We start from the raw sequence: 11,397 nt of genomic DNA, 5'->3' as shown, positions 1-11,397 counted from the left end.
CAATTCATTCGATATCATACTCGACAGCACTCAGACTGGACTCTGTGCCATTTCTTGCGTCACGTATTCTTCACCTGCTACTGCTCTCGCTGGTGTATTTACAATTGCAATTGTGAGGTACTTGGCTGTAGGCAAGGCTGAGGGTCGAAGGATCGGTTCCAGAAGTACTGCGGTGGACTGAGCGACAAATAACAAAGAATTCTTCACCGAACCAATCTGCCAGTACCACTCTCCTGATGAAGAAGTCGCGATGCATTAACCCCATGCACAGTTTATATGTTGAGCTACCTGGGCAGGAACTAGCTATAGCTCATATTGAAATAGTGCGGTAGCGACGGCAGTTGATAGCTGCACTGCATTAGCTCATACCCATGCACCTTGTGGCTTGTTTGCTTCTTTCGGTGTTAATAACGTCTGGATCACGACGCGGCTCTCTCCGTGTTGTGTTGAACGCGTCCGACGCGTCTGCGCTAGAGCCCCCCGCATCTCGCATCCCTGCCCCACCGAACATGTGCATCTGCATGCACGCTCGCTGCAAGCCAACACACGCATGCATCGAGTCTGATACATACTCCAGATCTCGCTTTTTACTTTCTACCGGCTCTCGGGTGCTTGCCGATTGCGTCACCTCCGATCGATTTTATCCCCGCCTTCGCCTCTAGCCTTCCGAACACGCTTCCGTAGCATCTGGATCCAAGCGGAAACGAACAAAATTGTCGCGCCGCATACTGGCCGACGCGTTGCCGTAACTCAGCAACACAGTAGAGCTTTTTATGGGAGTGAGAGACACTCCATGGATATCGACGATCTTCTCGCAGAGGTCGCAGTAGGGTCGACGCCAAGGGAGGCGCTCGATTTGCAGGAATTGACGAGGTGTTGGGTTGCAGAGAGAGTCGCACCAGAGATCTTGCCATGGCCCGAGGAACTTATGGGAAGGGTGCTCGAGCGAATTCAGAGACAGGTGAGCGCCTAGAAGCTTCGGCGAGCGCAACACAAGATAGCTAATGACGCAGCCAGATTGAACTGGTCGAAGACCAAACGGGCAACATGGACCCCAAGACAAACTTCAAACTCATCATCATACAAACAGAACTCGAGCGATTCAAGTTCTTGGTTCGCAGTTTCCTGAGGGCTAGAATAAAAAAGGTAGGGACAATACCTACTCTACGAATCCTTACAGCGGCATACTGACACACATTCGTAGATCGATTCACACCCTCTACACATCCAATCGCTGCACACGACTTCCCTCGAGATGCCCTACCCGCTTCTCTCTCCATCCGAGTACCAATACCTTACGTCCCATCAAGCGCTCCTCTCCTCTCACTACACATCCTCGTTCCTCTCACAATTTCCGGCATCGCTACAACGACTCGATGATACGACAGGTGGCATTAGCATGATCGATAAGCCTGATGAAGACAAAGCGGTGTTTGTGAGGGCGTTGCGCGATGTTGGGGAAATTTTCGTCGAGGGGACAGATCGCAGGTTTGAGATGAAGAGAGGTGATGTTTGGGTTGTCAGATGGAGCGCAGTAAGGGCTTGGTGTGTAGGCTGTGGGACAGGGGACGTGGAACTGATATAAGATGGCTGTATGCGGGTACCAATCTGAAGAAGAGCTAGAGACCGTGGACGCGAGCGACATGGCTCAAGATAGGCCATCCTCGGTTACACAAGAAAAGTACTGTGTTTAGGTCGTCGCAAAGCCACTCTGAGTGCGAACAAACGCCGGAGCGCCCAGTGTCTTCAAGAACGACACAACGACTTGCCGTGGAAGAGTTGATGACGGTCAGAAACTTGGAACATGTTTTGAGGGAACAACTGCGTGTGCACAAGCTGCATTGTCGATACTCCTTCAATTTAGCAGCATAGAACCATCAGCCAAGCAGATCTATGAGAGTCCAGTCTTTTACATGTTTCCAGATCGTGTTGATGATAACGTCTATGGCCATCCAAACTTCAAATCACCGTTTAATTTCTCCTATGCGATAGTGAGAGTTCAACATATGCGCAAAATTACGTACGAAATCCCAGTCATGTCCGACAGCTCAACTTTTTATTAAATGTTGAAGACAAATACTACGCTTGAAAGGAGGTATTTGATTCTGGAAATATTGCCTTCTGGGGAAGCGATCTAGTAGGGGAAAGAAACGAGAAATACAGAAACCCATATGGTAAACTCAGTCAGACATATTGGTTTGAGCCTATTGAGAAGTGTGGCGTCAGAATCTCCCAGGTGTAATTTCACGAATGCAAGAAACTTCATTTACTAACGGGGCAAGCTACGTTTGACGCAAGCACGCTATGCTCAATCACCAAGACCTTATGGTAGCTTCTTCGTACGTAGGCGGCGGATCCATTGGCGTGCCGTAGTCTTCGTTCGCAGCACCCACCCTTTGGGTAGCACCGTGCCGATTCTCATCTTGCGTACCCATATCGTCTTGTGAACGCATACTAATCGGTACCAGCTCTCCGTTCAGAAACAACTTCTTATCGTCCCCACTCTCAAGCTTCCTACCGGGACGTATCCCAGAAGACACGTGTACCGGTGTCCTCAATTGAACCAATAGTATCCGACCAGCCTGATCCTAGACGTAATTAGTACACACTTGGCTAACCATCACTCCCCAACAATCCTCCTGATCACATGTCGAACATACCTTTGTATCCCGACATTGAAACCCCATGGAGATATCCAATTCATATCTTCTCGCCAACCCACACGAGTCGAAACTTGGGACAATGGTATCTGGCAGTGCTTCACCTTCCCATAGACTCCTATCAATGTATTTTTCGGTACCGACGCTTTCAGAATAATGGAGTACAGGCAAACCGAGGTTGCTCATGCTTTGAATCGTCCAGCAGGAAATCTGCGTATTCGTAAGAGACGGACCCTTGGCTTTAATATCCGTATACCCAACCAACAGCATCTGAAAAGACTGCAGGTAGAGGCTGTATGCAAATTCATTGAGTTTCGAAATGCTGAGTCGTATCATCATGTGGCGGTTTCGGAGGATTGAGTAATCCGGTAGTAAATGAGCTGATATTGATATCTGAGCTGGAGGGATGGCCGCGGAGAGGTGATGCATGTATTCAGTCGGAGAGACGACTAGTGCTGGAAGTTGAGCGTATGGACCCATGATAGTTGCTTGCACTGTTTTTACGCATGGAAATGTGCTATTTTCCTTGGACAAGGAGCCGAGATACTGGTTATGTGTTTCCATAGGCCATACTGTGATGTTCAAGTTCTATACATTGTCAGCAACAGCACACGCAAGTCAGAGGCAGCGCTTCTTCAAGATAATGATCTAGCTTACCGTTTTTATCGTCGATTTGAAAATGCTGCGTATGCTGGTTACTGCTACATCGATACGATATGAGATCGCTGCACCATCAACAATATCGTGCATTGATGGTGGGAGCATATCGTGCGAAGAGGATGGCGACTGGACTGCATATTTCTCATTGCATACCGGCGATACAGCCGGGGAGTTTGGAGGGCATGAGCTACACTCCACTGCATCAGGTATCTACATATACACTTAGTAACGAGTGCTTGGGTATAACTTATGCGTGTAACCACTAAGCAACTTACCCGTAACGCAAACCGAAAGCTGTGATATCCGAAGCCCAGTCTTATTGACTTTTCGGCACCTAAAACCCTCTGATCATGGCGCGAAGGAAATATAATCTGGAAATCGTGTGCGAACTAGATACATTAGTCTGACAGCTATCTCAATCGAGAAGCAAATCCCATACCATGATCACTTACGCGGTGCTTGTCTTGTTGCTCTCGGTCCATCAAAAGGCCGCTTGTGTCGGTATAAGATAGTACACTCTCACCAACTAAGGTCGCTGTGATTTTTGAAACTTTGGTGATGCTTGTAGGGCAGTAAATGACGATATTGCCAGTGATTGGGTCGCCATTACTGAAGATGGCCTTTGGGTGATCTAGTTGAATCGAAGTATCCATGTCGTTGTGAAAGAAGGGCTCGAAACAGACGACACTAGCACTGGCAGTGTTGTATAGAAATGATAATAGAAGTATCTGATATCACCAAACAGAACTTCTAAGCGGTTTTCTGTGTGCGAATGCAGAGTGCGCAAAATTGACAACATGATGCCTCTGAAACCCTCCTCCAGTTTTATCTACAGTGAAAACACTTTGTCTCCCGGTGTTCGTCCAGCAGCGAGTGTAAGATACTAGTGTCCGGATCCGGCTATTTTTAGTCGGCACGCCAAGATTCTCGTTGCCGTCACCAGCCCCTCGATACGATAATGCATTTTATAGCGAGATGATAGGCTGGGATCAGGCCAGTACGTATGAGATTGGCGATTCTGAGCTGTGTCGTTCTGGCGTTGCGCATGGCTAGGATACATATGTCAGGAGTCGCTATGGCACCTTGGCAAGAGATAGTTTGGCCATAGAGGCTCCCAATGGGTACATGCTGGGATTTTTGCTCCCTGTCCATAATCGTCAATCGATGAACCATTGGAGTGGAGCTGTATCATGCGCAGACACTTTGATCGAACCAACGAGGTGAAATATACAACGTCCGTGTCTGTCATTAAATCATTGATTGCCATCAAAGAATGAGAAGTCGGCATCCAGCCATCCCATGGTAGGTTGGGTATCAAACAAATCCCAACTTGGGTCGAGTGAGCCTAAACCATTATCGATCGAAAATTCCATCGCCACATCGTCAGCGGACTGAACCAAATTTGGGTATTCAGCGTTGATCTCATTCGTGTTCGTAGGCAACTGCAGTTGCCCCCCAGCCAACTGAACAGGAGGCTGCGGTGCAGACGTAACTGCTCGGTCCTGTCCGGTGGTCTGCTGGGGGTACATGCATTGCGCTGCGTATGGTGACGTCTCCTTGGTTCCGGTGACAAGACCTTCGCAAAGCCCAAGGAATGACTTGAAGAGTGTCTGTAATTTGGCAATCGGAGGGCTCAGATCCGCAAGTCCGTCGAGCTGAGACGTAACGGTGATAAGCAACTCAAAATCTGACTCGTTGGACGAGGCTACAATGTTACAGAACAGGACGAAGAAAGGCGTCAATGGGTGGTAGAGTACGGTCCTTCGTCAGTTAGTTGAGATCCAGGAAATAGTGGTAGCTGCTCACCAATGCATATACGATATATGTGCTCGAACATCAGTGATGGTCATAGACTCTTTCTGAATGACCTTGAGAGTAGTCATAGCCATACGCGCGGATTGAAGACAATCGATGTCAATATGCGGTTTTGCGGGCTGACAGATCTGTCTTGAGCGTAGAATAGAAGTCCGGAGCGAATGATATGAGAATTGAACGGTACCCAGCTCACTCGCAACGTGTAGGCCACCCCACGACTCCGACGAAGCATGCAACTAGACACATCAGTCTCATCTTCTGAAACTTGAAGCTGCATTGACTCACACTCGTTATTCTGGTGTATACCCGCTCCAGTCTCTCAAGCAAATCCTTGACCACAGTTTCGACTCTTGATAGAAGCGACTTTTTGTTCGATATCCGATCTGGATGCAGCTCCGACATGTATATCGCCTGGATAGGGACGAAGTGTAAGTAAGTAGATAGCAGAGATGACATATCTTTGTTGAAGGGCGACGACAATGCCGCATCCAAGCCATCGTACTCAAGCAGAAAGCGGCGCTTTCCCTGCATCATGGAGTAGTTCTTGTCAAGGATATGACACCATGTGTAACAGTAGTAGATCTCTATGTCGTCCTCTGTCTCGGTTCTGCAGGCTTTTACCTGGGCTTCAAGGCCTAGATCTTCGCACATTCTACAAGCAGCTGTGATGAACGTCCAGCAATGTGTCAACTCTCCAGCGCCCTGCGCGATGAATGCCTATAGTCTTTCAGCTAATGTTACTATGGCTGGTGAGAGTCTCTTACGCTGCACAGAAGTGACTGTAGAAGAACAAGCGAAGGAGCAGATAGCAGGTGAATACGCGTCATGGCCAGCTTAATACTTTTGAGATACTTCGAAGCACTTTCAAGCATACCCGCTCCAACTTCTCCCATACTGTCCTCCTCTAGCACAGTATTGATAAACTTGAAGGCAGCGGAGTTCACGCAGATTGAATAGAGTAGCAGGGTCTCAGGATCCACGGTCTTGTAAATCAATGCGTGTCCCATGTTCTTGAGAGATTTTGGAGAAACGTGCTTAAAGTAATCCATCACATGGGGTCCAAGGTTGCGTCCTTTCAAGTCTAACATTAACCGTCAGCTGTGAGAATTCGTGAGTGCTACTACGAGACCTACCACGGACTATCCAATACAGAACCTCGATGTTAGGGTATGATATGTCTTCCAATACATCAAGAACTCGCGCAGTAGGTGAGTTAGTATTGTCCCATGGCTTGTTGACTTGAGAGAGATGGTTCACAAAGGACATCGCCTCTTTCAAAACAGCTAACCTATCCGCGGGCATATGATTCCCGGTCTTGATCTCTCGGCGAATAAAGTCCTGAGCTTCCAGTATTGACGGCGATGGAGGCATACTGGGAGAGTGTGAGGATGCGGGTGATGTTTGGAGCTCGTGACGTCGGCTTTGCTTATGTGCCGGCATGACTTCAACGCCTCTTCGTCGTTTGGTTGTGCCGCGGGCTGAAGCTGTACGTTTGCATTGTATATTGCCGTCTACACAATTGCCACAGGGATCATTACGATCGCATTTGACCTTCAATAGATGTCAACGAGAAGTCACTCCATGAAAGCAGAATAAGAAGGCAGACCTTTCGCATCTTGCATGTATCGCACTAGTCGTAGTTAGGTAACCGTTGTTGCTCAGCGTGCGATACTAACCACGGGGTTTATCTCCATGATGACCTAGTCAAAGTAAATCGAAGTGGTTGAGTTGGGCTGTTGGGAAAAGTCAAGGGCGAAGAAGAAATATAAGGTATCCTATGGTGAAGCAAAACGAGGGTATCAGAAAGTCTCGTGAGGTTTCCTAGCAGATGAGAAGAACGACAAAACATCGACGGCTCAGACGCATATAGGGCTGAGGAAGTTTGAGATCTTGGCAAGCACGCGAGTAATAGTTCAAAACGGTCGTAAAGCATGGGCGCCGGCTGAGCCACCTGCTGTAAGATCGAGCCGCACAGGTCCCTTTGCGGTGGCAGTGAACTTCGCAAACGCGTACTCAACGACTGAAACGTCGATTTCGTATCGAACGCTTGTCATTCGCTGCTCTTCGTTCTTTGGCGTCTCTACGAACAATAGTGCGTTGTGGGCGGTGCATACCTGGATAGGGGTGGGTGCGGAAGCGAGGAACGTCCGCGGACTCCGAAACGTCCGATCTTTCTTAACATACTTTCCTCTCATTCCTCTCACGATCCGTGAAGATAGACATGCTTCGATCTCGTTGTGCTTTCATCCGTTCAAGATCCGCGTACTTCACTTCAACATGGTTGTCCACAAAGCACATCGTTAGTAACAGCAATATCCATTGCGCGATATAACGCTTCTACACCACCACATTCTACCAACCCTTCTATACTCAAACAACGGTACTATATCCCCCACCATACCCTCTCCTTCCTTTCCACCTGACGTACCACTTTCTCCCTTCATCTGCCCAAAATACACAACTTGCCAATGCGACAAGATGCGCGAGATCGCCCAAGCCGAGCGCCTCAGTTTGGAAAACGCTTTGCAGCGGCGGGAAGTAGATGACTGCTAACTGGCCAATCAAGCTGCCCGACACGGCATAGTTAAACATCTTGTTGTCGAATACGCCAATCTCGCCTGCGAGGACGGACTTGCTGGAGGAGCGGCAAGTTAGTGCGTTGAACATGTCGAAGAGAACAAAGCAGGTAAAAGTCATGGTTGTGTCGCGCGCGGTGACAATGTTATCGGTGGACATCTCGAGGTAATAGGTTGTGAGTGTGCCAAGCATGATGATGGTGGCGGATTGAAGGACGCGCTGAATGAGTGGGCGGGTCAGGACGCGTGCCTGACGTGGGCGTGGGGGCAGGGCCATGACGGCTGGGTCGACAGGTTCTACACCGAGAGATTGCGCGGGTGGGCCGTCCATGAGGATGTCTTAGGTTGATAGTCAGTAGATGTAAAAGGGATGGGTACAGGTGGAACTCACTGATCCAGAGAATCTGCATGGCATTTAGCGGATTCTCGAAACCAAGGAATGTGCTCAGGAGTACTAAGCTCAGTGCCGCCGCGCTGGTGCTGAGTTGGAAGGTAAGGAAGTTTTGGATGTTGTAGAAGATGCCTTTACCCTCTTCAATCGCGTTCAGAATGGTCGCAAAGTTGTCATCTGTCAGAATCATATCTGCGGCCTCTTTCGCAACATCCGTACCCAATCTACCCATGGAGATTCCGATGTCTGCTTTCTTGAGCGCGGGCGCATCATTGACACCGTCGCCAGTCATTGCCACAACGTCGCCTCGTGATTGCAGCGCTCGAACAATCTTCATCTTGTGCTCAGGACTAGTTCGCGCAAAGATCGAGGTTGTCGCAATGGCTTGTGCCAGTTCTTCCTCGCTCATCTGATCCAATTCGTCGCCACGGATAACCGAGCGCCCGAGTGCTGAATTCGGCATAATGGGCATACCCAGACTCTTGCCGATAGCGACTGCTGTGGTCTCTGCATCGCCGGTGATCATGATGACCTTGACTTTGCCGGCGATGAGTCTTCGGATAGCTCTCTCAACGCCCTTTCGTGGCGGATCGTTCATGCCAACCAATCCAGCGAACACGAGACCGCGGTACTGCTCATCGTCGCCAAGGGCCGAGTTTGTAGATGGTGCTGGTGAAGCGGTGCCACTGGCATTCCTCTTCTTTCCTCTCGACGCACCACTAGCGAAGCCGAGCACACGTAAACCCTCTTGAGCCATTTGGTCAGCGGCCTTCATCGCTTCTTGCTTGCGTGCTTGGTCGAGTGCCACCTCTTTTCCTTGTGCCGTCACGTACGTGTCACAACGGTCCAGAACTCGCTCGAGTGCACCTTTGATGTAGGCATAGTCAGACCCAGGGGTGAGATTGCCAGAACTACCGCCAACGACGACACCCATCCACTTCCTTTCCGAACTGAATGGTGTCTCGAACTTGCGATCGCCGAGCATTTCCCGAATATCGTCTTCTCCAAAAGCATCCATGAGGTCAAGAAGAGCGACATCGGTAGGTTGGCCAACCCATCGGCTCTTCGCTGCAGTATTGTCATCGCCTCCAAGAGTTGAGGATAGTACCGCAGCAGTTGATGCTGAGGCTGCCTGGTCGCTCAACAAGCGAGCATTATTGACAATATTGCCGATCCGAAGTATGTTGCGCGTAGGTGAATCGAGGTCCGTAGAATCGTGCTTCTTCTTGACATCGACTGGTGATGCTTCGTCAAAATGCCATATCTTGGTCACAGTCATGTGATTCGTGGTCAACGTGCCTGGTGGTAGTGAGTAAATGTTGGATCATGGTAGAATTGTTCAACTTACCTGTCTTGTCAGTACACACGACATTGACCGAAGCCAAGGTCTCAACACTAGGTAACCGTCGAACAATGGCGTCGCGCTTAGACATCCTCAGCACACCCAACGCAAGCGTGACAGTAACAATGATCGGAAGTCCTTCGGGGATGGCCGCGACAGCAAGTGACACAGCAATCTGAAAGACCTGTAGGAATTTCCAACCACGCCACAGTCCCACCAGCCCAATGAAGGCAATGACTCCGAAGGACATGTAGCTTAGATCCTTGCCTAGACGGTCCATGGAAAGTTGCAAAGGCGTCCGCGGGCTCTCGATTTCCTGCAGAGAAGCAGAAATGGCGCCAAACTCGGTGTTGCCTCCTGTACCGACGACAATTCCCTGTCCATAGCCCGATCTAACCAATGTACCCATGAATGCAATGTTCTTCTGATCGTTCAGCCGTATATCAGCACCGACCGTTCCAGCGGCTTCGGAGGCGTAGAAAGGCGAAGATGGTCGTTGTACGGCCGGCGGGGGCGTGATGGTATCTGGTGACTTGGCGACAGGCTCGTTCTCTCCAGTGAGGTTGGACTCGTCAATGCTGAGGTCGGCTGCGTGCGTGATGCGGATATCGGCTGGTATGCGGTCTCCAGTGTGGAACAAGACCAGGTCGCCCGGCACCAACAGTGTCGCGGATATGGTAGTAGACTTGCGCTCTGCCGCTGCCAGCGATGCCGTGGTGTCTTTCAAGTTGTCCAACTCTATGCTCTCAGTTGCCGTACCATTTGGCACGCGACGGCCGCGTGATGGCTCCACGCCAGCGCGAATGATGTGTGCCGAATGCGGAACCAGCTGATTCAGCGCCTCAATCGACTTCTCGGATCGGTATTCTTGTACGAAGCCCACTGTCACCACAATGGTCACGGCCACGGCAATGCTCACGGCGTCTTCCAGATTGCCGAGTATGAGGGACACGCCAGCCGAGCCCAGCAGCAGCAGGATAAGCGTCTCTTTGAACTGCTTGAGGAAGCGGAGCCAGAGCGGTTCGGGCTCCTCGTGGGGGAGTTCGTTGGTGCCATGGATGTGAATGCGCGCCGAAGCGTCCGAGGCGGAGAGGCCGTGTGTCAGCGACGTAGAGAGCTTGTGGGCCGTGTCCTGGGTCGAGAGGAGGGAATGGGCCGATGTTATTGACTGTTCACACATGGTCAGCGGGCGTCGCCAGGGCTACATAGCAGACGTGGCGGTGGAAGCGCATGGCGTACTGAGGGCGTGGTGCTCCGCTTGAGGGCTTCTGGCGGCTGCAGCATGGGCGACGAGGGCCGTGAAGACTTGGAGGGCAGGCCGGCGGCATTGTAGAGGGGCAATGAGGGCGTGGGTGCTTTTGACATGTTGGCATGGCCAGGAGTCGACTGTTGCGCCGCCGTCCAACGTGGCCTATCCGTCCAAAGCTAGCGTAGAAAAAGATGGCGGTCGACTTGGATTATCGCATTGGTGCTGGGAACAATAAAAGACGTGTTGGATTTGCGAACGGGCACGGCCAAGGGGATTGCAAGACGGTTACGTGCTGTCTCTGGACATGCAGTTGCTAGATGTCGATGATGGGCCAAAACGCCAAAGCAGCGGTACTCGCGAGCAGGGGTGTCGTAGCACCGCCATAGCCATCCAGGGTCTCGTCACGTTTGACACTATAACGCAAACACCTTCTGAACACGTTTTTCTTATTGCTGAAACACTCTTCGCTGCCTCTACACGCCTGCTTGCCGCCCCACGTTGCATTCCGAGCCACATCGCGACCATGGTGCACGCTTCTACAATCCTCACACACGTATTATTACGGCCTTGGCAGGTACATGTCCGCTGCACAGTCAAGTGATGGCGCGCTTCGGCCTTTCTGCATGTGATGTCATACTTCAGCCTCCCTCACATCTCATGTGTGGCTGAAGTAGCACTTCTTCATTCTCTTCTTGTATCGTACA

At 50.5% G+C, this 11,397-nt stretch overlaps 4 protein-coding genes across 4 annotated transcripts; 1 reads left to right on the top strand and 3 right to left on the bottom strand.

Moving 5' to 3' along the window:
- Positions 1–793: 793 nt before the first annotated feature.
- On the top strand, positions 794–1,585 carry J4E82_006772 (uncharacterized protein; the record flags this gene model as incomplete). Its single annotated transcript, XM_051733027.1, has 3 exons — positions 794–961; positions 1,018–1,146; positions 1,205–1,585. 3 exons carry the CDS (start codon positions 794–796, stop codon positions 1,583–1,585), a joined length of 678 nt encoding a protein of 225 aa, XP_051587241.1.
- A 727-nt stretch (positions 1,586–2,312) lies between these two features.
- On the bottom strand, positions 2,313–3,973 carry J4E82_006771 (uncharacterized protein; the record flags this gene model as incomplete). The annotated part of the gene is made up of 5 exons (XM_051733026.1): positions 2,313–2,588; positions 2,661–3,248; positions 3,318–3,530; positions 3,596–3,709; positions 3,773–3,973. 5 exons carry the CDS (start codon positions 3,971–3,973, stop codon positions 2,313–2,315), a joined length of 1,392 nt encoding a protein of 463 aa, XP_051587240.1.
- Positions 3,974–4,573: 600 nt separating this feature from the next.
- J4E82_006770 (uncharacterized protein) lies at positions 4,574–5,134 on the bottom strand (the record flags this gene model as incomplete). Its single annotated transcript, XM_051733025.1, has 2 exons — positions 4,574–5,081; positions 5,127–5,134. The coding sequence occupies 2 exons, from the start codon at positions 5,132–5,134 to the stop codon at positions 4,574–4,576; spliced, it is 516 nt and encodes a 171-aa protein (XP_051587239.1).
- A 1,914-nt stretch (positions 5,135–7,048) lies between these two features.
- Positions 7,049–11,077, bottom strand: J4E82_006769 (uncharacterized protein; the record flags this gene model as incomplete). Its single annotated transcript, XM_051733024.1, has 7 exons — positions 7,049–7,249; positions 7,320–7,359; positions 7,564–8,050; positions 8,103–9,401; positions 9,451–10,612; positions 10,684–10,869; positions 11,072–11,077. The coding sequence occupies 7 exons, from the start codon at positions 11,075–11,077 to the stop codon at positions 7,049–7,051; spliced, it is 3,381 nt and encodes a 1,126-aa protein (XP_051587238.1).
- Between the last annotated feature and the right edge of the window lie 320 nt (positions 11,078–11,397).

This window comes from Alternaria postmessia (genome assembly GCF_024291825.1).
Source record: "Alternaria postmessia strain BMP 2775 chromosome Unknown scaffold_41, whole genome shotgun sequence".
NCBI classification, from domain to species: Eukaryota; Fungi; Ascomycota; class Dothideomycetes; order Pleosporales; family Pleosporaceae; genus Alternaria; species Alternaria postmessia.
The sequence above is the reverse complement of the archived record's forward strand: the minus strand, read 5'-3'. Positions and strand labels throughout refer to the sequence as shown.